This window comes from Mastigoproctus giganteus, chromosome 4 (assembly GCF_048544385.1).
Source record: "Mastigoproctus giganteus isolate SK-2022 chromosome 4, ASM4854438v1, whole genome shotgun sequence".
NCBI classification, from domain to species: domain Eukaryota; kingdom Metazoa; phylum Arthropoda; class Arachnida; order Uropygi; family Thelyphonidae; genus Mastigoproctus; species Mastigoproctus giganteus.
Window position 1 is genome coordinate 203,225,665 of NC_143578.1, and position 27,079 is coordinate 203,252,743.

Consider the following 27,079-nt stretch of genomic DNA (forward strand, 5'->3'; position numbering starts at 1 on the left):
GAGGAAAGCGTCACCAGCACCCTCCTCAAAAAAAAAAAAAAAAAAAAAAAAAACCAAACAAACAAACAAACAAACAAACAAAATATTTTGTTCACTATTTTCTCCAATTTGTCAAATTACCGCACATTAGATGGAAGTTTATTTCAATAATAAGTTAGTTTAAATTAAAACGCTGCTTGTTAAAATTATTATTCTTATTATGGGTATTATTAATTGTCATTGTTATAAAAAAAGATATTAGGCTTTAAAGAGGAATCGTCCTGAGTGCATTCTCCTTGACGAATAGTTTAGTGCGTTTTGTGCCAATGGGAAATTATAAAACTGAATATGAATATAACATTCCTGTCTACTGTATTTTCAGTGGGGTTGCAATTAATTTATGTTCTTCGTAAACGGTTATGAACAACTATGTTTTATATATATATAAACTATAAAACATAGTTTATATATATATATATAAACTATGTTTTATATATATATATATATAAAACTTTTATATATATATATATATATATAAGCACGAAGAATGAAAGAAAGAAACCACAAACAGGCAGTATTAAAAAGTCTGCAGTAAAAAGAGCAAATTTAGTAATTTATTTTATTTATTTTTTTTTAAGAAACCAGACTACCAATAAACGAAAATTAAACATTAAAAGATTGACGTTCAGTAATATGACTCTTTCTGAAATAAACTTTATATTTGTTTAAAGTTTGTTTACCATTATATATCTACTATGTAATTGAACTTGAAGTGACAAAATTAAATGTGTTCTTTAAATTAATTGACACAATTTGTATATGTAGATCGAGAGATGCAGAGGGCGTGTGTGTTCATGGCATCTGTACCGCCTGGAGGGAGCCAGCTGTTGAGCGGAACTTAATGCCACATGTTTGGCGGGCAGTGACTTTCGCCATTGTATTTGGTGGGTTGGTTCTTGCGCGTGTGCATGACCGTTGATCGCGTGGGTGTTAACAGGTATTTAGAATTATTATAGTTTTTACAATTCAAGAATAGGTTTATACTATCTGAGTAACTTATATGTGCATCTTGCACGTATGAAGGATCCAACGAATGCTTCAGAAGTATGGATGTCTGGAGTCAAGCTTGGGATTGTCCGACTCGGTCGAGCGGCGGGGAAGGTAAGCTATCTTCAGTAATGGGTTCCTTATAACTTGAAAATGAATAGAAATTAATAGAAATAGATAGCTGTAGTCCAATTGTGGCGTTAACATTATTCTGTAAGAAAAGTACAAGAACTTGAACAAACGAGCTCTCAAATAAGTGCTAGCGTTTGTAGGTATCTTTGACCAAAAAGGGTTGAATAGTATAAATTGTGCAGGATCAGTTTTTTTCCCTCTTTTTCTTTTTTTTTTTTTTCTCTTAAATGTAATTCATGTTCTCTATCTATGTGCATCAACATCATAACAAGGCAATTAACAATTTTTACTGTAACAATTTATTTTTTCCAATAAAGAAATGTAAGGCATTCCGTTCTCCCTCTCACATAACCCAAGTGTTGCTCCGAAGCCGGTTTAAGAGATGCTGATACTAAACAGGTTCCCAGTGTGCCCCCACGGAGGGATTTCAGAGTTGTAACAATGGGTTTTATCTCCCCCCCCCTGGAAATAAAGCTATTTTTACAGATAAATTAAACCAGAATGATGCTTATCGGAGTAGTCAGTTAGCATCCGTTTGGAAATATCCTTTTTGTTTTATTTATAAGGTAATGCTGTTTATTTAAATGATGCGGAGATTGATTGAAAATACACGTACTCATTCATACCACAAAACGTGTAGGATTGGGCATATCTTGGCAACCAGCCGAGAGACCATAGTGGAGGAGCTTTACCGAAACAGAATGCTCGTGTCCAATCGATAGTCTGGTGGCGGGAGTAAAGTGAGACAACAGAGGCTACATCAAATTGATCTGTTCCTTTCCTTCTCCACTACTAAGAACCTGCCTCACCCGTGTTGGTAGTAGCAGTAGTAAAGTAATAAGTGTAATATCAGCAGCAAGTCAGAAGAAGTTACCAAGTCGTTTCCGCAAAGCGCTGTCTATTTTGCCGCACCCGCCTGAGGTCAGGGTCCGCTTTCGCATTCGAGTTAACCGGTCATTTGGAGGATACATGCAGTTTATAGTGGGAGCTTTGGTTTGAGTAACTTGCTAACAAAGGGCTTACTAGTCGTAGACTGAATGATGGACGCTTGTTGTCCCATTCGTATTAAGCCTGTAACTCGATGTGAGCGTTCGTTAGCACTGGCTGTTAACCTTTCGGGTATTTAATTTCCAGAAAGGTTAGCAGAAGTGTGCGCAGTATTTTAAAAGCCGAAGTTGTAGATTTATACTTTAAACCTACAACTACATTTCAAATCTACATTTAAAATTACTTTTAAATCTACAACTTTTCTTGTAGTGTGAATGCGATTACTGGAAAGTATGAAGCTGAAAGCTTTACTGGAAAAGTATTACTGGAAAGTATGAAGAAGATTAGAAAGAGCTGTTTTAAAATTCCAACAATAATAATAATATATATTTTTGCATATACTTGAAAGCCATGCATATGCCAAAAATGTGAAGACTTTTCTCACTAGCATCGCAGAAATCCCCTATACCGGCTCTGATTAGTTTCCACCTCTCCGGATTTTATGGATTTATGGGTTGTAAAATGATTGAAGAATAAAAAATAAAACTTCCATTCCATTTTGTGACGAATGTGATATTATTGTATGTCATGTGGTTTTTTTTTTTTTTTAAAGAATGTATAATTACTTGTAATTTATTTAATATTGCATCATGTACCCCAACGTTTATAAATCAGGTGCTGAGAGTCTTTCCTGGCACTGAGCTGGTTTAAAAATAAATGAGGTCATGAGATCGATGTGTCACAGTTTTTCACAAGTATTCCCTTTTTAAACAAAATATCCATTTGTAGAATTAGTATAATATTTTTTTATTATGGTTAGATTAGATTAGATTATATAGAACGTATGGTTATGTTACAGTGCTTTAGATAAATTTGTAAAAATATTACCGCAGTTGTGTTGCTTAACATGTTTGTTGCCTTTTATATAAGGGCCCTTTACGTATGCCTCGGGCCATTTATCTGGGGTGCTGGAACAAGCAGGCAGTGCTTTTTTTTAGTAAATGGATTTAATCTGTGAAGAATCATCACTCCTGCATCTCTTGTTTGTAGTAACACTGGCATCTGCTATTTGTATATTATAAAGATGGATTTGAATGATATTCAGAATTTGCATCACTTGAATAGAATTTTAGTTTAGTATCAGTGATGTTTTATAAAGAGCTGATTCAGTGTCATAAGCTTCAACATACTGTCCATCCCTGTTCCTTTTCAGTCCTTATGTAGATCCATTATAACAACCCTTTAAGGTAAAATTTTATCAGTAGGTACACACTAAGGATGATCTTTTGTTTTTCACAAACCTAAAGAATTGAAATTCAGGTTAGCATATCAAGCATAATTTTCAAAAAGCAACCAAGTCTACAGCTTTTATAATGTTTCCTAGACAGTGCAATGGATGCTAAGCAAAATCCCAGCCATAATGCAATAGGTCATGGTTCAGTTATTGTGCTGACATTACTCAGTTGTTCATTTCATGTGCTTTTCAATTTACAGCGCTCATTGGATGCATATCTGCATTGAACACAAAATTACATTTCGTTTGGATGCAAGTTTATGTTCAGGCAGTGAAGGCGTTAACTTGTAGATGTTTTTCTGGGAAGGGAACCTGATAGCCCTTATTTTTTATTATTAATTTTTTTTTTTTAGGAGTTTGCATGTGCATAAAGTCCCTATTGTATTTGTCCTGTCTGTTCACATGTAGCAACTTTGTTCTTAGTGGATGAATTTTATATTCTTCATACTGGCAGATGATGCAAAGAAGCAAACTCATACAGCATCTGCCAAAAAAAAACCATACCCGTTTCATTGTCCATCCCCACTAATAATGTCTAATTTTTTTCTTAAATTTATTCAAACTGCCTAGTTCCACAATACCAGATGGTAGTTCCAACAATCAGTTACTCTCTGGCTGAAATCAAACCTTTGAACATCTGTACTGGAGCCATCCTTTTTTCAATTTAAGTTTGCCATCATGTATGTGTTAAAATTAGTAGTGGCATTTGATGCAGCCAATAAAAAAGAAAAAAAGTTAATCAATTGTTAAATGTTTCAGCCATGTTGCCCTTCAAATGCCTAGTTTCTAAGCACTGCAATTCACATAACTGAGCCGACCGGGCTAGCCGAGTGGGTAAAGTACCTGCCCGGCAGCCCAAAGGTCGCGGGTTCGATTCCCGCCTCGGGCTTGGATCAAAGTACTGCAAAAACCTTGGGAGGTGCAATATGGCCACAGAAGCCGATGTGCCAACAACTACCAAATCAAAAAAAATCACATAACTGAATTCTTTTATGGTAAAAGTACCCCTTTGTGTTCTTGACTAATCTGGCACTTTTCTCTTCATCCATTCCAAAAGATCCACATCTTTTTTAAAATTAGATTTTCATTCTTGTATGCAGTCCTCAAGATGTAACCTAACTAAGGCCTTATACAATGGGAAAATTGTCTCTTTGTGTCTGCTGGTAAAGTTTCTTTATATCATTGACAGAACCCCCATGAATTGTTCTGGTGTCTGTGTGCACTGCTCAGAGAACTTCATGTTGAACTAGACAGTTACCCCTAGGTTTCTTTTGTCCTCCCCCTTGAGTGTGATACCACCAAATTGTATTATTCTGGGACTGTTACTGTCCACATGTAGTATCTTGTATTTAATTGTGTTATTTCAAATTATGTCAGGCTATTCGAAATACCACTGGGTGACAGTGATCACAATGTACTGATGTGGGATGTAAGATTAAAGGTGTAACTACCATCAAGACTAAAAGGAAGGACTTTTGCTTTCATATAGGTGACTATAGGGGTGTCAGACTGTTTTTAAATTCTGTACAGTGGAATCAACTGATGATGTTACCAACGTTGAATTCTAAATGGGAAGCCTTCTTTAAAGAGTTCTTTATTTATGTAAACTCTAGAAGGAAAGGGATGAATCAGATTGGACCACTTAACATAGATGGGTTGACTACTGATGATCATGCTCAGGTAGCTGATACACTGAATAATTATTTTGCATCTGCATTCACACACAAGGAGTTATTAAATGAGGGGAGTGCCAGAAGTTTATCAAACTCTAACAGGGAGCTAAGTGATTTTGTAATAATTGAGAGAAAAGTGGAGGAGAAATTGTTGTTGTTAAACATAAAAAAGGCACCTGGGGTGGACAGGATCTATCCAGTTATATTAAAAGAGGCAGTAAAGGAAGTAAGCAAACCCTTAGCCATAATTATGAGAGCATCCTTTGACTCAGGGGAGGTCCTGATGGACTGGAGGAGTGCAAATGTATTCACCAAATCACAAAGGGAGTTCAAAAGGTGACACAAGTAACTATAGACCTGTTAGTTTAACTTGTGTTTCGGGGAAAATAATGGAATCACTGGTTAAAGAAGCATTGCAGGATAATCTAGACGAGACTACAGTAATAGTTAAGATACAGCATGGGTTTGTTAAAGGGGGGTTTTGTCTGACCAATTTGATTGGATACTATGATGTGGTCACAAAGGAACTGAATGCCAAAAATAATTTTGGTATCATATACTTGGATTTCAGGAAAGCTTTTGATACTGTTACACATGGAAGACTGTTGTACAAAATGGAGAGGTATGGCATTAAGGGTACGTTGCTATAATAGATAAAGGGATGGTTGAGTGGGAGACTACAGAGAGTGGTAATCAATGGACACTGCTCTTCTTGGACAAATGTTGTTAGTGGAGTTCCCCAGGGTTTGGTGTTGTTTTGTATATTTATTGATGAAGGTATATCAGGTTTAATGTCAAAGTTTGCAGATGATACAAAGGTTGTCAGGGTTGTTAAGGATATAGATAAGTTGTGCAAATGGGCCGAGAAGTGGCAACTGAAGTTTAACATTTACAAATGCAAAGTACTGCATATGGTCAGCAATAACCGAAGAGAAATGTACCAACTATGTGGTACTACACTCAGAGAAGTGGAAAGTGCAGTCAAATATGAAGTTCGCTGAGCAGTGCAGATGGGCTGCCAAGGCAGGTCATGGAGTCTTGTCAATGATATATAGGAATTTTTCTAGCAGGGACAGGGTCGTGATTATCCCGTTATACAAGGCAATGGTCAGGCCACAACTAGAGTACTGTGTACAGGTCTGGAGGCCTCATTTTAGGAAGGATGTAGAGTTGCGAGAACGAGTACAAAGAAGGACAACAAGATTGGTGAGGGAACAATGGGGTGCTCTTACCAAAAAAGGCTTAAGTTCTGCAAATTGCAGTGCCTGGAGAGTAAGCACCTGCGAGTTGATCTGATTGAGGTGTATAAGGCCTTGAATGGGTTGAGCAAGCTGAATGCTGATGGAATTCTTCCTCTTGCTCAGATTAAGAACCTGGGGGGGGGGGCACAGTTTCAAATTGAGGAAAGACGGTTGTAGAATAATGTGCAGAAACTTGACTTTAGCCAGTGGGTAGTTGATTGGTGGAACAGAATTCTATCTTTTGTTGTGGAAGTTGATAGCCTAAATAAATTTAAGGCTGAGGCAGACAGGTATTTGGAAAGGGGTGAACTGGGAGGGGTTTTTTTTTTTTTTTTTTGGCTGATGCTGCATAAGCTTGCTTTCTTGCATCGTGTGCTTCTGCTAATGCTAAATTTTGTTAAAATTGGATCAATAGAAATATGGCTTTTTTTTTTTTGGAAATGAATTGAGTTCCTTCTCTGTATAAATGGATGTATGATTCCAATGTTGAACATTGGTCAAAATAACACCAAATTTTCAATGCAATGCATATTTTATTAATTCCTGGGAAGATTTCAGATTTAAGTCTCCCATTCTCCTTTTTACCCCCCCCCCCCCCCAGAGAAATCTACAGTTCCAGTGTTCAGGCATCACTTGAAGGAAAAGTTTTATTGATACGAAGTTTTGAGTGAATGTTTCATTGGGGTCTCTGGGAAGCTTTCAAGACCAGTTGTAGTTCTGTAGTCTCCAGATCTCTCTCCACACACACACACACACACACACACACACACACACACACACACACACAGTGATTATTGAATTGTGACAACCTACCTAATACCTTCTTGGACCACCCTTCTCACAGATAACAGCTGTTATTCGTCTAGGCATTGGTTTCACTAGACATCTGAAGACGTCCATAGAGATCTGCAGCCATGCTGCCTGCAGGGCTTTACATGGTGTCAAAATAGATTATGGGTGTATGTTCCTATGCCTTACTTTCCATTCCAAAACATCCCACAGTTGTTCAAATGGTTTGAGGTCAGGCAAATTTGAAGGCTGGTCAAGATGGATGTGGCCTAACTAATGCCTTATACAATGGGATGGTTGTCTCTTTGACAGGTGGCTCTGTAGCCAGGTGGGCAGGAGCAGCAGTGCATGGCACACGCTTCTTGATTAGACCGGGGTTCGAGCCCATGACCACCAAACACGGAAGATGCAGAAAGGTCAGGGAATGACCATTGCATATCCCTGGAGCAATATGGCCTTAGTTGCTAATGCTCCTAAAAACAAATAACAACAAGAAGTCTGTTTGACACAGCACATTATCATCTTGGATGATACCATTTTTTTCCTGCGAAAAAAATGCAACATGCAGGGTTCATATGGTCTTCTAAGAGCTGCTAGTAGACTTCACCAGTGAAACATTGTTTTATACTCGCCAGGGATCCGTTCTTGCCAGCAAAACATGCCCCATATTAAGCAACCACTGCCATCTACCTGGATAGTGGGCACCATATACAATTGTCCCTAGACTTGTATTGCTTGTGCCTCACACTGTGTCCATCAACATTTGCACCAAGTATTTGGACTTGTCCAACTAGCACACTTGTTTCCAGTCCCCGGTGTCCAACCAGTGTGTTTTTGGCACCACAGAATTTGTCATCAACAATGATCAGTGGTGAGGAGTGGTTTTCTGTCGTGGAATCCAATGCGTCTGAGTGTATGGCGCATTGTCTTTTGGGGTATTGTTTGTGCATTCCTCATATTGTATTGCGATGTCATCTGTTGCACAGTGACCTGCTGTACAATGTGCTCCACCCTTTGCCACCACAAACATCTACCTTGTATGATCATTTACAGTTCTGTTGGTGGGAGGTGATTTGATTCATTGGGTACCATTCTTTGTATACCTGAACCACTGCAAGCCATGAGCAACTGATAAGATGTGCCATTTCTTACCTGGAAGCACCTGACATACACAACTCCATTATATCTTTACTACATCCCGTAACTGCTACTTTATCACTGACCACATGCAAATTACCACTGCTCTACATATGAAGCTGTTCACTGTTTTATACTGCGAGCTATGTATCATACTCCATTATGGATGTGGTGGTTACAATTCAGTGATCATTGAATGTGTTTATAATCAATGAAATTGTTTTGGCAATTACTTGGAGAAAGTCTGATTGATGCCAAATTTTTCAGTACATGTTTCCTAATGGTCCCGGGGATGTGCTAGTTCAAATTCCACGGAACCATTGCTATTAATTTGAAGCACCTTCTCCAATCCTTTTCAAAATTTCAGGACTTATTTAAAATATCCTTAGGTACTTTTATACCAAAATTTCATGTTAACTTGCTCCATATTCCTTGCATATCTATTATTCATATTCCCCTTCTCCACCCCTAAAAAGACTTGCTACAAATCCCCTTAATGGTTACTTATCATTTAGTGATATTTTGGTAAACATGCCTTAAAAAGTAGTGCAGTGATTACCTAACTTGTAAACATTTGTGATAATCAAAAGAGTTACTTGGGAATAAGTAACTGCCTTTCTCCTAATGGATATTTGCATGTTACTAAAACCAGTGATATACGACTCTAGTGAGCAAAGGATTCCCTTTTCCATTTATTAATTTTGAAGTTAGTGGCATTATTCCAGAAATTTTGTAACGAAAAACTGTCATGCGAAAAGCGTTAAGGAAGTGGCCAGAAGCGAATTATTGTAACTTGTATTGTTGGAATCATACTTGTATGATGACAACAATAATTTATCTTCTATCGAACCAAATTTAAGGAAATTTTGCATGGAGCTTCATCTTAGCTCTATACTACAGGAAAAAACTTTCAAACCTCTGAAAATTGCAGTAGCCTTTCCAGGATAGTGGAAAATATGAACGTGTGATCAAGGAAATTTTCTCACATAATAAACAGGATAATGTGGACGTATAGCATATCATTGGAAAGCTAAGGAATTTAGAAACAGAAATATTAAGGGTTTAAGATACAAAAAAAAACTTTCGGAAACTGGGAAATGCTTTAATTCGAAAACACATCTGGTTTCAAGTCACTTGGTGTTTTCAGGTTGAATGTAATTTTTTTTTCTTTACAATTAAACTTTGAGGCTGGAAAAGAGTACTGCACATTTAGGAAAACATTCTTCAACCTGGACATGTCATTAGATCTTTCAATAAATACTACACATAATGGAACAACTATAGATGGTGTATTTAGTGGTGAACTAAAATCTCTTCACTGTAAAAATTATATATCCTACTCTAGGCATCACAAACCAATACTTTCAGTAACCGATATGTAATTATTATTAATAAAATAAAAACATTGTTATATTATTATCCATGAATTTTATTCATATCTGAAAATTAAAACGTTTTTAACTCCTCCTGATGACTCTTAAATGAAAAACATGTTAAATATGCTAGCGGCAGGATACATATGGTAAGAATTTTTTATTATATTTTGACAGCTCACTAAGTTAATGTTTTTGCTAATATTTGATTGTGCAGAAGGGGAGGGAAGAGAAACCTTCAGAATTGAAGGCTTAATAATTTCTATACAAGTTTTATGTCACAGAAATTGTTTCTATCTGCAAGTTTCATAAATTTCAGCCAGTTCTTCACTGCCATCATAAATGTTTAAAGTTAATATTAGTAGTGGCAAAATGTTACAAGAATTTATACAGCAATTTGACAAAAAAAATTTTTTTTGATGTGCTGATTTAATAATTTGAGTAGTGCTTGCACAACATTATTATTATTAGCCATATGATACAAGGAAGCCTGAAGTTTATGCTGCACCAGCCAAAAAAATTTCCAAAGTTAGCAAGAGCCAGAAGTAGAAAGGAATCACCAAGAAAGAGAAGACTATGATATCCAGCTCAGGAATCTGGGTTTGCCAAGCCCATACTCACCAGACGTGAGCTCCTGGGGTTAGGTGGAAGTTTATTTCAACATTCAGTTACTCTCTGGCTGAAAGAAATTTCCATACACTAGCCTGTAACCAATTTATCCAATTTAAGTACATAATTTTCTACTTGTGTGTGTCATCAGAGAACAACTAAAGTTGTCATCAATATTCAGTTTACTCAACCTATTCAAAGCCTTAATCAGATCTTCTTGCAGATGCCTAGTTTCCAGATGCTGCAGTTTGCAGAAATGAAGTCTTTTATGGTAAGGGTACCCCTTTTGCATCCTTGACTAAACTTGTTGCACTTCAATTAACCTGTTCTGACAGATCCACATCCTTCTTAAACACCAAATATGGAGGATGCGGAAAGGTCAGGGAATGACCACCGCATATCCCCGGAGCAATATGCCCTTAGTAGCTAATGCTCCTAAAAACCAAACAACAACAACATCCTTCTTAAAATGGGGCTTCTGTACTTGTATAAAATACTCAAGATGTGCCTAATCATTGCTTCATATAATTTGATTGTCATCTCTTTAATCTTTCTGACAAAATTCTTGCATATCATTTCGAGAACCACCATGATCTATCTTAGCAGTCTATCTGGTCTATAGAACATGTTGGACTTTAAAATTACCCTTAGAATTTTTTCATACTCTACCTTGAGTTAGTATTAGGAAGCCCAAGGCTTCCATGTATCACATTCACTAAGATAGCAAAGAAATATGTAGTGTTTAGCAAGGCATAATGTAAGATTTTTGGTGTATTATAAAATTTGGGAAAGATAGCGCATTTGTAATAATAAAACTACACTTTGTTGCATAGAGGTAAAAATATATACTTAACAGCTTTCTATGCAATCAGAATGAAAATTATCTATTTAATTTAATTAATTAAATGTTTTTATCTCAGTGCACAGATAAAATCATAAATGTTTTATTATGATTGTCTACCTGTGTATAATAGTGCTCTTTGCTGAACACACACAATACAGTTGCAGAACTGAAGCCTTTCTTGGTAAAAGAACCCTTGTGTTCCCCCTCACCAATCTCATTGCCTTTCTCATTAGTAGTGGCAAATGATGCAAGAAAGCAAGCTTATAAAATATCTGAAAAAAAAAAAAAAACTTTCCATGTTACCTGTTCATAATCTCCAATATTTTATTTAGTTCTTTCTTGATTTTATTCAAACTGCCCACTTCCACAACAACAGACAGAAGTTTGTTCTTACAATCATCCATCTGCTGGCTGAAGGCAAATTTCTGCACATATATCCTGCCTCCATCCTTTCTCAATTTGAATTTATGCTACCTTTTTTGAGGAAGAATGCCATTAATCTTGTTCAATCCATTCAATACCTTAAACACTGCAATCAGATCAACTTGCAGGTGCCTTACTCTAAACACTATAGTTTGCAGAACTAAGGCCTTTATTCATAAGAGAACCCTTCTCCCTAGCCAATCCCATTCTTCTCTGCTTCTAGCAGATCTACTTCCTTTTTAAATGGTCTGCAGACCTGTATGCAGTAGTAAAATATGTAGTAAAGGATGTAGCATCACCCATATACAGCACCTTACATTTGCAGCCTAACCATTGCCTTGTACAATGGAATAATCACCTGCTATCTCTTCTAGCCGAGTACATGTTTATCATTGACAAAACCCCATAAGCTGACCTGGCAGCCTGTCTGCACTGCTCTGAGAAGTTTGTATCCGACTGGACAATTACCTCTATTTTTCATTTTCCATTATGAGTGGAATACAGTTGGTATGTTAATCTGGGATTACTGCTACCCATATACAGCACCTTACATTTGTCAATGTTAAACTTGAACTGCCATTTCTTGTGCTGCCAGATTTGTCTATTGCATTGTGCCTGCTATTGAAGAGCATGTTTGCATTGGTAGTTGCCATTTGTGGAGTTTCATTTCAGGCATTCCCCTCGACGTGGGCACCTGTCTATGGTGAGGTGACCTCCCAGTGATGCTGCCACACCCCCAGATTAGCATCACTGGGATCCAACACCCATATCTTGGTTCCAGGGTTGGAATCATTGAAATCTGGCACATGCAGCAGTGTGCCATGACCCATGGAAACTCTGAAATAGGGATCTGGTGGAAGAAGGGTCCAGCCCTAATACACCACTTTGGTCCCTGCTTTGACAAGATGGTTTTTACTGCTATGGGCAACTGCATTCCAATGTCTCCTTCCCTTTGGTCCTGGGAGAGGGTCAAGACATTGGAAATGTGGGTATGATGCTCTAAGCAAACCTGGTGTTCCATTTGCGTATGCAGTACCTGCTAGTTCGCAAGTGGACATCCCCTTGAATGGCTTTGTGGTGGGTGAAGTACTTAGGGCATCAGAAATTTTTATTTTACTTCTATTTAAATCTTTTCTTCTAGGACCCCAATGAGGTCCACCAACCAGATGAAAGGGATAACACCAATTCAAAAAACCCAGAATGGATGATGCATCGACAACTTTTCCTAATTTTCCATTTTACCAGAGAGCAGGCAATTGGGAAAATGTCCCCTTCATCCAGAAAGGATTAGAAGGGTTGGCAGGATTCCCAAAATCTGTGAGAAGGCTACAATCTGGAGATGTTTTAGTTGAAGCCTCATGGCTAGAATAGAGTTCTATTCTAGCCCTTTCTGAAATAAGGGTGATTATCAGTTTCTTCTCAGTCCATTTCCTGCTGCAATTTGTGCCCTTAATCTTGCGAAGAGAGCCTGCACATATCTAGTAAGGGCCTTATACTCTTCATCTGTATCCAGAAGGTGGTGTTCCTGCTCCTGGAGAATAAATCTAGCTCTGGTGATTAACAAATTATGCAGATCGTATAGCTGGCACTCATGCATAACGTACCGCAAACTCTCAGGCTCCCAGCATGCACAGAAAGGATCCTCCAGAATACCAAGGGTTGCAAGTTTTTTGTTAAAGGAGCTGTGACCCATTAAGAGAAAGGTGATGTTCAGTCCCAGTTGGAACCATGGTGGTGATTTCGGAAAACTTAGTCTACATAGGGTAAGAATCTTCGGGTGACCTTGCCCTTAGTAGTGGTGGCTCTTCTGTTTTTCCATTCTCTTTGTAGGTGAGCTGTAAGTGAGGTTTATTCTCTTCTTTTATCATTTGCTGGCTCAGTGCTGAATTCTAGGAATGTGACAGATTCCTTCTGATAGGCAATTTAAAAGACCACACCATATAATCTCTAACTCCAGGGAAGGGTCCTTGCCAGGACCTGGAGTGCCGGTGTACTAATGGTGCTGCAGGTGCGAGTCAGTGAGTAAGATTGTTCGCTGTATTGAATACAAGGTTCTTCTGTTGACTGCCATCATTGTTTTGTGGTACCAAATTGCGGCTGCATAGGATATTGCTGGTATAAATGTTGTTTTATAGTACAAGGCAAGTATACGCCTATTCAGGCCCCAGTTCCAACATGTAACACGAGCGACTAGAGCAGAGTAATTTCTGAATTTTGCTCTAAGGTGCATCTGGAAAGAGTTGTTGTCAAAAATGAAATTAAGATACTACAGTTGGGTGGCGAGTTTGATGGTAACTCTGTTGATTTTTATCTGTGGTGGCCTCCTTATATTCAGGGATCCTTTTAGTAAGATTGAGGTTTTGGTAAATGAGATTTTGAGGAAATTTTCCTCCGCCCAGTTTTGCAGGGTTGTAAGCACTTGATTTGTCTGGGCTTCCAATTCAGCTCTGTTTGTATGCAGCTACAGTCAAAATGAGGTCGTTAGCAAATGCTTGGGACTGCACATCCCCAAGGTTCATGTGGAGAAACTCGTTGAATGCACAGCAGTAAGAATGACTTAAAACAAGGCATGGGGTATATTTCATTATCCCATCACAGATAACCCAATAGCCTTCCAACATGCAATGTGCCAAAGCACATTGTTAGACATCAGAGTCAGAAGAATTCTTTGATCTGCTTCACATCTTCCACCACCCAGGTGGCAGTGCTTAAGCTCATTTGGGATAAAATCTGTAAAATGAAGGGCAGCTACACATGGCACCCTACATTGATCCTAAAACATAATGAATGTGTAATTGCAAACACCCTAGAGAAGACATCTTACTCCTTCAGAGTTTTTTGCCCTCAAACAAAAAGCTGAAAAGCAGCATTTGAAGTTGTCTTTAAATCACTGTGATGCATACAATCAGCCATTTCACAGAATGGATAATGAAAGCAACACTATCTCTAGCCAAGGTGGCTGCTGTCAGGCCAGATGATGTCCATTATGAGATGTTTAAACATCTTCCATCTGAATCTATTTGCTGCTCTGTCTGTACATCAGAATCTATCCTGTAAACCATTTTTGTATTTCTGACATGAGGCAATCATGCTTGCCTTCCCCAAGCCAGGAAAGGATCCAAAAGTGCTGAGCAATGACTGCCCAATTGTTCTGACAAGCTATTTGTGGAAGATGTGGTCAATGCCTGCCTAATGTGGTATTTAGAAGCAAATTGCCTCTTTTCCAGAATATGTGACTTCTGAAGGAATAGGTCCACATGCAATCATTTAATAAGATTGGAAACATTTATTCAAGAGTCTTTCCTCAAATGCACCTGGCATTGATTTTCTTTGACATGGGAAAAGTATAAAATTACTTGGAGATTTGGAATTTTAAAAGATATCTATAATCTTTGTCTTCAGGGCCATCTAGCATTTTTTTTTTATTAAAAATCTTTTGTCAAATCACTCATTCCAAGTTCATTTGGGGTCCGTTCTCTCTCCAACGTTTTGTTAAGAGGAGGGAGTTCTCCCTGGGTCAGTTCTTAAGTGTTATGTTTTTTGCTATCATAGTTAATTCTTTTACTGAACGACTTCCAGTGGTGAAAAATACCCTGTTTGTTGATCATTACAGTATTTTCTCGTAGTCATGTAATATGAGGGTCATTGAAAGGCAATTGTCACAAGCCATTGACTGTTTCACCTCCTGGGCAATGGCTAATGGTTTCTCATCTTAGACGACTATCTGCATACTCTTTTGACATCATTCCAGTAGCACCCGAGACAAAATTCTTAGGGCTTTTATTCAACGTTCCTACCATCTCTCTCTCTCTCTCTCTCTCTCTCACTTGTGGACAAAGTGCACAAGGGGACTGAATCTCCTACGTGCCATTTCATCTACTACTTGGGGAGCAGACCGTTGCACTTTATTCTTCCTGTATCATGCACTCATCCAATATAAATTTAGATTATGGGTCCCAATTGTATACATGTGCTAGAAACAGTGTACTCTGATGTCTAGACCCAGGTCACTATCAAGCCATCTGCATTACTGCTGGAGCATTTAGAATATGCCTTGTCCAGGGTTTATACATTTATGCAACTAAACCACCTCTGTTGCTTTGATGAAAACAATTTGTTACTAAATATATTTTTAAGCTGAAACCCTAGACCACTGTATTTTCCCATTATGGCTTAAAAATGGATGTGGACATCCATTTTTAAGCTATGATGTTAGTGTTACCAGTCACCAAGGCAACCCCTATAACCCTAGATGCTTACTTTTCCATTAATAATGGGAAAGGCCAGCACTTACCATTTGTCTATCTATAACTATGCTGTCCATTGATTTGCTTAGTCAGATTTCCTACCTGTCTTCACTGATGGCTTGAAATCAGAATCTTCTGTGGGATCTGCTCCAGTCTTCCCAGATAGTACAGTACCTGAGAAGATTCTTCAAGTGCAGTATATAAACTGCAGTTATATGCTGTAGAGCTAGTCTTGGACCACATTAAAACTAATATGTGGTATATACAGAATATATAATTAGTGTTTGGTATATACAAATTCTTTAAGTGCGTTATAGGCTTTATCAGTGATGAGATATAATTCTCATTCAGTACCTGTCCAGAGTTCAGCAGAAGTTATATTCTACATCCACTTCTGCTGGATCCCAAGCCACATTAGAATCAGGGGTAATGATCTGGCAGCTGCTGCTGCCAGATTAGCACAATTCCAGAGGAATCGCCACCTGCTGTTCCAGGTGGCGATTACAGTTAAGTTAACTTACAGGTAAGTTTCTTATTACTTACCTGTAAGTTAAGTTACAGGTAAGTAATAAGAAATATATTACAATCCCAGTGGTAACAATTGTGGCATGGAGGTCACAAACAAGTTGTATCAGATTAAGCCTACAATCCAAATGTGACAGTCTGGTCTGCACAGGAACTGCAGAGAAAGTTTTTCTTCCTTGCCTCTGCATGCATAGGACATAGTCATCTTATGCATTCTTTTATGCTGAGGGTGGATGACTCTCCTATGTGTGAGGATTGCAACACTATTTTAACCACTGGACATATGTTAATTTTGTCCACGTTCTGTATCATGTCAGATTATGTATAATGTCCATGTTTTAAACGTGAGCAACTTGCATCTTTTAGTGACATAGAGCGCTTCAGATACTGTCTGACAATGACCATGTCAGCTGTTTTTAACTATTTAAAATTAACTTGTTTCATTCACTACCTGTCCTGTATAAAATATACTCATTACATATACTTTTAATACTTATTTATATACATTAATATTTTTTTTGATGATTTTCTATTCTTATATAGCTTGCAAACCCTTTCTTGACATAGTGACCAATTTTCATGGGTCACTAATCTTTTATCCTTTTTTTTTTTTTTTTAAATCTTTTACCATTGTTGCCTGTGTTGTTAAGGCACCAATAAACTCCAACCTAAAGTCAATCAGGCATTTCAAGTGGGACTGCATGGCAAACACTATAGAATTTGTTACAGTGGTATCCTTCTAAAATTCAACATGTGCAGCAGTTTCTACTTAAAAGATTTACTGGGCAAGGGCGCCTCCGTAGCCAGGTGGGCAGGAGCAGCAGTGCATAGCACACGCTTCTTGATTAGACCGGGGTTCGAGCCCGTGAGCCACCAAATATGGAGGATGCGGAAAGGTCAGGGAATGACCACCGCATATCCCCGGAGCAATATGGCCTTAGTTGCTAATGCTCCTAAAAACCAAACAACAACTGAGGCAAGAGGTATTTGTTGGATGGACTTTTGTGAACATTGAGCAGGATGAGATTTGGTTGTTCAAAATGTTTTGGATGATCAAAGCTCATATTTCACTGAATGAGTGAAATGAATGTCTATAATTGTCACACTTGGACAATAGACAACCCTCATTCTTGCATTGAATCTGGCTTGCAGGAACTAAAGGCAATGAATAATAAGATGTGATTTTACTGCACTTTGTCATTAGGCCATTTTTATTTGAGGAATATTGTATCACTGGTTTGAAACTGTACTGTTAAAAGTAAACATAGGTTGAACTTATCTCTAGCAATATAGCAGTATGTTGAACTTTTATGTCACACCAGTATATAATCCTGCCTGAAAGTTTGCAATCACATTTTCATTTTTCTTAATTATTTAAAGTTTTTATTTAAATAAGACCAACTTGTTTATCAATTTAATATTAAAATATTTTCTATTATGTATAAAAATTAATAAATTTAAATAATATTCCAGAAATTTTTAAAATACTTGAATATTCGAGAAAGGTGTATAAGAATCATGAATGTGGTAGAACGTTGTAGCTCATTATGGAAAGTGGGAGTATTGTTTTAATATCATAGAAAATTGTAGATGATTCTATAGATGTTTTGTGATAATATAAGTGCAGGAGCAAGACCTGTAACCCATCATTCAGAAAGAGTGTTTGGTGTAAGTTTGTGCTTCATGATAAAATGGCAAGATATAAGGAACTGAGCATTGAAAAAAAAAAACCTATTATAACTCGTATAAAGTTATTTTGCGAGAAGTATTGGCAAAAAAACAGAACCGGCCCCAGGTCTATCAGCGCCCTGTGAGAGATTTTTTGGTGGGCCTTCTCCAACTTGAAATTTACAGCAAATCAGTGTATTTTCAGGGATTTTGGTTAGGGAACTGCTCGATCGTGCCTTTGCAAAAAACTAGGTGTTTCCTTTAAAGGGATACAAATCACTGTTCAATGATTCAAGGAGATTGGCAGTTTAAAGGATAAACCACAATCAGGACTACCTGAGTAACACCAAAAGTACAACATAAGACCATAATGTTGATTTCTAAATGCAATCGATGACTTACTGCACCTGAAATCCAAGCTGAGTTCAAGTGGAACAGAGAAGCTCTCATTTCTATGAAAGCTTCTTTGTTCTCGTTTCTTCTCTGAAATGAGCAGGACTTTGTGTAGCCATCTGAATACCCTTATTAAAACTGGAAAATCAAAAGAAACTTTTGGCTTGGGCTAAGCCATCAACATTGGACAATTGAAGAGTGGAAACTATGGATGGATGAATCCAAATATGAAAAATTTCGATCCAGTTATAGAATTTGTCAATCCCCTAGCATTTGCAGATGATTTGGTTCTCATAGCAGATGCTGACACAAGAGCAACTCTTAAAATTAAAGTAAATGCTGCACTTTGAAAGCTCCAGACCTGGGCAGCCACCCACAGACTACTCATCTCTGGCGAGAAAACAAAATCAATCTTGTTAAAGGAGAACTGCAATTTTGTAGACTGCCAACTATAAAGTTAAACTATGCACTGCTGACTATACGTGGAGGTCACATATCTGGAAGTAGTCATTGATGCAGGTCTTACCTTTCACCCTCACCTCAAGTATCTGTCAACGAAAATTCAGAAGTTGCCAGCTATGATCCGGTGCATTAGCAGGGATGATTGGGGCCTCAAAACCGAAGCCCTATCCCCTCTCTACAAAGCAGTTCTGGTGCCAATAGTCTGCTACGGGGCCTCTGTCTGGGTACCAAAGCAACTATGGAAAGGAATAAACTGAAACTAGATACTATACAAAGGTTCATGATGCTCTCCATCAGCAGGGAGTGCTGTACAGTCAGCACTCCTGCCTGCCAAATCATCACAGGCTCCCTACCACTATATCTTGAAGTCATTAGAAGAGGCCTTTTCACCTATTTAAAAAAGGATGTCCAGACACAAATTCTTAACTTGCAGCTTGACCACACCAATGATCCAAGGTTAGAAAGAAAAAAATCTGCAACCACCTCCTGAACCTGTGGTGCAACTACGCCAAAAGGTGACATCACTAAACGTTTCATTTCAAGCATTGACTACATGTTCCCGAAAGCCCTGCCATGGTTCTCATCATGCTTTTACATTACCTTTATCATCACAGGCCATGGATCCTTCAAGCAAACACTGACTGCTCTTGGAGTGGAAACAGATCCGCTTTGCCACTGTGGACTGGAAGAGTCCTAGTGTCTAATTTACGAGTGTCCTGCCCATGATAACTACAGACTTAGACAATTTACAATGATGCAATGCAACCTCTGCAATCAAGGGTTCTTACGTCCCCAGAGTGAAGAATCCTACAAGGCCTTAATGAAATTTGCTGAACATAGAGCTGTACAAGCTGTTGTACAGCAGCTGCAACTCCCTTCTGGATAAGGTTAACCTGGACAAACAACCAGATAGACTCCCACATAACTCAACTTTGCTGCTGGCACCTGTCAAGGTGCAGGATTGCTGGCGTTCCCTGGAATGCAGGATTTCAAAGTGCCCTGGGCCTCTGACAATCACACAGGGGCACCTTCCCTTTTGGCTTTATACCCCTTTCCCCTACCTTCTTTTTTGCCTTGCTTGGGTGGTCCATCCACCCTATTGGTTCACCTAAATCTCTCCCCTCGGTCTGACCTGCCCTCACTATCCTCCCACAATAAACTCAATCTCTTCCTTTTTTTTTAGTCTCTCTCAGGAAGCTCAAGCAACCCTGGCAGAGACTAGCCAAAGAACTATGGAACTGCCTGGCTCACCTCCCAGTGATGGTGGTGGGCAACATAGGGGTCCTGTGGCCAAGCAGCCAGAGAAACAACAACAGAACAAAACACAGTATTACATAAACCAGACATTGCACTTTTTTCTGGCTTTTGCAGTACTGCATTCCATCACAGAGAGCATATGGTGCAGATGTGGGAAACCACCGGTGGTGCCTGACCCTAAATACTATGCCACTGTGGAGTTTGAGATGATCAACTGAAGAAAAAATGGTGCAATATCGTTTCGTGCCTACAGTCAAGCATGGTGGGAGTTCTATCATGATCTGTGATTGCATTTGTTTTTCTGCAGTGGGTGACATCATCAGAATTGAAGGCATTTTAAGGAAAGTAGGGGGAAATAACCATTCTTGAACATAATTCAGTATCTTCTGGACTTTGATTTTATGGAAGAAATTTTGTTACAACAAGATAATGACCCACAGTGCAGCTCTAAGCTGTGGAGGTACTTTCTAGCAACTAAACAACAAGAGTGGGTATTGCAAATTATGGTGTGGCCATCCCACTTGCCTGACTTACACCCAATAGAGCTTTTATGGGATCATCAGGACTGTCAAATCCTTGAAGTCTACCTATCTTCACAAAATTTATGGGGAACCTTGAAGATTGCTTGGAATATTGTTTGTCAAGACACTATAATAAAATTAATTGCCAGAATGCCACGTCAGTATAAGGCAGTGATAAAATCTCTGAGGATATTTTTATGAAAAATCAGTATAGTTGTTAATATTAACCATTTAAATTTTTTTCTGCAAATATTTCATTGTTTAATGAAAAAATCTTAAAATACTTTAGTGTTTTTTAATTTATTTTTTATATTAAACTTTATACCATTGTCATAGCTAATTTAAAAAAAAATAAATAAATAACAAACTGTTGTCATATTGTGATTCCAAACTTTTAGGTGGGAGTGTACCTAGCCTTCTGGAAAGGAAATGATTAACACCATAAAATTTGTAAATGATGGTGCATCACCTACATTGCACACCCAGTAAAACAGTTACTCATATCAGTATCATCCGTATGAATGGCTACCTAGATTCCCAAACTTTGACAGCTGAATTTTGATTATGGGACTGCCTTATGTATAAATAATAATAAAATAATATTCTGTTTATACACTGGAACAGTTACTAGGTCAAAGGAATTTACAGTTAATGATTTCAACAATGAATGCAATTAACCATATTTAGCAGTCATATGGCTTGAACCATGATCTACTTGAACACAATGAAGCAAAATTGGAAATGACTTAATATATATACAGCACGGACTAGCCACTTCTAGTGGAAAAAACGAGAAATTAAATTTGTGATAAACACAGCTCAGCCTAGATAAGTATATAATTAACAAACAAAGCAGCAAGGAAAACTGCTGAAAACTTTGTGCAGAAAAAAGTTAAATATAGGAAGAAAATTTCTTGATACGCATTCATAAAACTAATGGCTCATGTGAAATAAAAGAAAAAGTAAAGAAAATGTAGCAAAATATTAAGGCCCAATTAGTCTGTGGTCACAAATTCTGTTCCTGTAGAATGGACCTTGAACTGAGAATCACAAATTTAAAATAATGTGAAAGTAGGGTTTCAAGTTATAATAAGTGAAAAAAAAAAAAAAAAAAAAGGAGCAGGGGGACATATATTGCATCTTGAGGCATCACACATAGTCATACGTGATATTTACAGAATGTACAAACCTAGAAAATGAGAAATGGTGAATAAAATTAACTGAAACAGCATGCCAAAATTAAGATGTAGTTGGACAAAATGTTATGGAAATTTAGAAATAAATCTGCTTTAAATCAATATGATCTGGAAATTTTTTTTTTTTTTTTTTAAATTGATAATATTAAGAGCTTTGTGGAAGTGATATTGTAAATAAGACAAAGGAAAAGAATTGCCAGTGAGTTTAAGGTAGAATTTTCTCATGTTAGAAATAGCAATATTGGAATCATTACAAATGGTGGCAATCCTGATACATTGAGAGAGGATGGTATTGGAATGAACTCTTTTTGAGATATTAGATGACCAGAGAGAAAAATTAACCATCTCAGAGTTGAAGGCATCACATTTATTAGATTACTAGTAGTATGTCCATTATTAATACTAATATTCAGGTGTAAGTAATTGGCATTTTGGTTGCTAAAATTGGTTTTTTCCCGAGATGGGCTCCTGGGAATGTAGATTTCCCTAGTCTTCGAGAAGATTTGGACACTTGAGTGCACAGGGATCATCTACGTGTCTAGGTGGAGGGGTGTCTTGTGGGAAAGATTTCAAACTAGTAGAGATAAAAGTTAGCAATGATACATGAGGCAGGACTGCCCAGGGGTGCTGCCTGGATTTTCTGGTAGACCAGATTGCCATAGAGGGCGAAGTTGTTGAGAATGCAGGGATTGACGGGTTATTCTGGTATGTGGCATTACATTTGGTTTCAGGTTTATACTTCTGATGTATTTCCTGAAGAACTGTTTTTGAATTAAGCAGATCAATACTGATGAGAGGGCTATGAAAGTCATAGGTTTGATATCTTCAGTGTTACCATTATTAGTCAACATTGAAGGTATCGTTTCTTTGACTTTCGTAGTGTGTTCACCAGTGTTGATCTGCTTAATTTGAAAGCAATTCTTCAGGGAATATATCAAGGTATAAACATGAAATTGGGTGTAATGCTGCATATTGGAATGATTTTGTTGATCTTTGTGTTTTTGGTAGCTTTGCCTTCGGTGGTGGTTTGGTTTATATCAAATTCTGGTGGCACCTATGGGTGGTGCTGCTTCATGTATCTTTGATAACTTGTTTGAAATCTATTTCCCACAGGACAGTCTTCTGTTTGGATGTGTGGATGATCTTGGTGTGCTCAATTGTCTAGATTTTCTTGAAGATTTTGGCCATCTGTGTTCCCAGGAGCTTATTTTGGAAAAAACTAATTTTAACAACCAAAATGCCAAGATCCCCCCCCACCCCTCTTTTCTAGAGGAACTTCCTTAGCATTCTGCAAGTTTATATTTTACAAAAAAAAAAAAAAAAAAAGCCCTGGTTTCAAGAATAATTTAAATATGCTTACAGATGGAGAATGAAGGGATCCTCTTACCAAGAGAGGCTTAAGTTCTGCAAATTGCAGTGGCTGGAGACTAGGCACCTGCGCGGTGATCTGATTGAGGTGTATAAGGCCTTGAATGGATTGAGCACGCTGAATTCTGATGGGATCCTTCCACTTGTTCAGATTACGAACCTAAGGGGGCATAAATTCAAATTAAGAAAAGACAGATGTAGAATAGATGTGCGGAAATTTGTCTTTAGCCAGCAGGTGGTTAATTGTTGGAACAAACTTCCATCTGCCGTTGTGGAAGTTGATAGGTTAAATAAATTTAAGGAGGAACTGGACAGGCATTTGGAGGGAATGGTGTGTGTTTTTTTTTTTTTTTTTTTGGCTGATGCTGCATAAGCTCATACACTTGCTTTCTTGCATCACATGCCACTACTACTACAAATGCCAGTGCATTCTTGTACTTGACTGCTCAGCTACATCAGACCTATGTAGAGGTAATCTGATTGATATTTTTACTATTGTTGAATGATGCTGAAATTGTAGCAATTCCACAATACGGTAGATCCTTGCTAATTTGAAATATGGGGGATAGGGTTAGCCGTAATTAGTGAAAAATCAGAATTATAGAATATATGCCTTCTGTATATGTAAGTCAGAATTATAGAATATATGTATTCATAGCATGTGTACCATATATTCTGGTGTATAAGTTGGCATTGGAAGCACAAAAAATGGTTTTAAATTTTAAGATCAGCTTATATACAGATTATAAAATTCTGGATTTGAATTAAATGTAAGTTAGTATGGTGAGAAGATAAATTTATACCAATATATTTACAATTCATTACACATATATATTGTGTATAAATGTTTAAATGTTGTTTCTCGCCATTTAAAACCAGAATTTGCTTGTCTTCTTCATCAGATGTAAATATTTTATACAATTTGTTGGCTGTTAAGTTTTGAGATTCTCATAAAGTAAATTTTCAGAATTGTCAATTTCTTATTTTTAAAATTTTTTAAAACGAAAACTCCACTTCGTCTTTGGGGTTTTCATTACAAAAAAAAAACAAAACACTAAAGGTATTAAAAACTAATAGTACTTAGTACTGTTTGTTGGTTGAAGGTTGAGAAGACGAAAGAAGATATTTGTTTGAACTTCTGTAGATTGTAATTTTCAAGAAATACATGTGAATGGAGACTGTTCCAGAAAATAGAAGTTGAAGGAATAAATGAAGAAGAAGAGTTCTGTGAGATAGAAGTTGGACAGTAAAAGGATGCTAACTGATTTTGGCATGTGTTCAGACTGGTTTGAGAGAGAGAGAGAGAGAGAGAGAGAGAGAGAGAGAGAGAGAGAGAGAGAGAGAGAGAGAGAGAGATATGAATTATAGAAGCCAATTCAGAAGAACAATACCCACGGAAGTATCTATAGAAAAGTATGCGTAGAAACAATGCCTATGAGATGGGTGGGGAGAATTTGTAAGAGATGGGTCATTAATTAACCTAATTGCTCCCTTTTGAGTGGAGTCTAGAAGCCTGAGAGGGGTCATGGGGGCACCATCCCAGATGTTTGAAGAATATTCTATGGTAGGATGGATTCGAGATTTGATGCAAAGGGAGCAATATTTGTGATGCAGTGATACATAGCTGTTGTATTAACCATAAATTAAAATAAACAGAAATAAATTTGACATCTTATATTTGGTTACCTATCAGTGTACTTTTTTTGGAGAATAAAACTGAATTAAAACTTTCTGCATTTTTTCAAACTGATCCTTTTTCAGTGTGTCGGATGCCAGATACAGTCAGTAAGAATGTAATCTGTACTAAAAATATTTAAAAGAATACAGGATGAACAGGTTACTTTTTTTTTCCCTTTAATTTTTTGCTTCTGTAAACAAGTTTGTTTGTGGTTAGGTTATTGAAATTAAAATTACTACTGAATAAAAACTAACATTAATCAACATAAATATGGAAATACAGTACTTCCATATTTATGTGGAAATAGAGTACAACATTGGAAATATATCCCTACAACATTAATGTTAACAAACCAGTTCTTTTCATAGCATGTAATGCTGTGCTGCAAACAATATGCAACACAACTTTACATGCTATGAATTTTTTGGTATGCAGTATAACTTTACTAACAATGCTTTCGGTAATGTTCCCTCCCCCATATTGAAAATGGACAAAGCAGGCCTTAGGACAGTGTATCAAGCGTTTGTTATGTTGTATCTTCATTTTTATTATGATTAAGGTATCCCATAAGCTTAAAGGTCCTGGGCTGTATCTTAGAAGTTGAGGCCTTTCAAGTGTAAATCGGTTAGCTGGTCCCTGGCAGAAGGTGCGGATTTTGTGTAGAGGGAATGCGCCTTCGGTGCGTTCGGCCTTTCTTTCACTGCAAGTATCAACTATACTTCCAGTGAACTGATTTTTGCGAAATTTTAAATTTAGTTTTTTTTTTTGAAAACATTTGCCCAGTCATGCCAAATTTCATTAAAATCGCACAAATATAAATCAAGCTTTTTTGTGTATATGTATCAGTTTATTTTTCTAGACATATCTCAGGTTATATTCAGCTGGTTTTCATTTAAATCATAGCACTTACATTTGAATGCTACATAAAAGTAATTAAAATTAATAACTTTAGCCGCGCCTGAAATATGACGCAGGGTGTTCATTATCATTACATAATTTGTTTCATTTTTCACAAATGCGGCTTACAAGCACAATTCATTCTCTGAAGCTTAATGGCCTAAGTTGCCTTTTTGCTATCTAAACCTCATCTCGTTGAGGGGGCACTTTAATAATGAGGTAAATATCTTATTTTTGGCCAAAGACCAATCTCGTTCCCACAGCTTATCGCCGTTTCACTGTGTAATATTCAGTACTAGGTGGCACCCAAGTTTTGTTTTTTCTTTCTGTACGTATTCCCTGCATGTTGTTCAAATTAGTCCCTGACCCTTTCATCGTGTATTTATAATTCATTTGGTGTTCTTTATTTTTTAATTTCGATGCAGAAGTGATGGCGATCTCATAGAACGATACTGCAGTCACGGACCACCTGTTCGAAGCACTGCTGGTCTAGATCACAAATCACCACCTGTTACGTTATAAGAAGTCTGATATGCTTTGCGCTGATTCATAGTCGTTTTCGTGTCAAGGTGACACGTTTGTCTCATCGTGCTTTTCGTTCCTTGTAATTAGATATATTAGACTTATTGTAAAGAAAGTATCATATGTACGTAATATAACAAAATAGCACGTCTTTTCTTTTATCCCTTTATGTTAAAGGTAAAGAAATATGGATTCTGCTATCATCAGTGTATCCAATAAATTATTTCAAAATGTGTTCCGCTTTTGTATTGTCTGTAATTAGCCAATTGTTTCATTCTTTTTTGGTTATAAAAAAAAGATGATAGTTTGTATTAATTAATCTAATGCACATTTTTCAATATAAAAGTACATTTAAACATTTGATAAAAATGAAACGAGATTTAAAATACCAGTAATGCAAATATTTGCTCTCCATGCAGAGCTCAATCTTAATATTTTTAATAGGGTGTTAAGAAAATTGTGTACAATCACTGCGTGGAAGACAACTGCGAATAGAAAAAGAAAAAACCGCTTAAATATTTGCGATTCACACATTTATCTATGGAAGGGAAAGGAATATGAATGAGGCGTAAAATAATACTACGCTTATTCAACTATATCACAGTAGTCATGTATGGCCGCACAGAGATCCTGGAACGTGAGCTGGAATTGTGGACGACATCCTGCTTGGTCCTTATTTGTTCCCAGACGTTTGAATGCTATCAATTATCTTAACGAAACTCTGTAAGTGCTGGATAATGACCGTTTGTTGGATCAGTATGTTGTTGTTTCATCATTAATGATGGTCCCGAGCATATTTGCCTATCTACAGTGGCAC

General features: G+C 37.3%; 1 protein-coding gene across 1 annotated transcript in view; it reads left to right on the top strand.

Moving 5' to 3' along the window:
* Positions 1–1,017: 1,017 nt before the first annotated feature.
* LOC150087335 (zinc finger MYND domain-containing protein 19-like) overlaps positions 1,018–27,079 on the top strand; it is a 161,440-nt gene continuing 135,378 nt past the window's right edge. Inside the window, exon 1 of the mRNA XM_090371997.1 lies at positions 1,018–1,140. Within this exon, the coding sequence (XP_090228123.1) occupies positions 1,057–1,140 (84 nt within the window). The 5' untranslated portion in view covers positions 1,018–1,056. The remainder of the gene's footprint in view (positions 1,141–27,079) is intronic.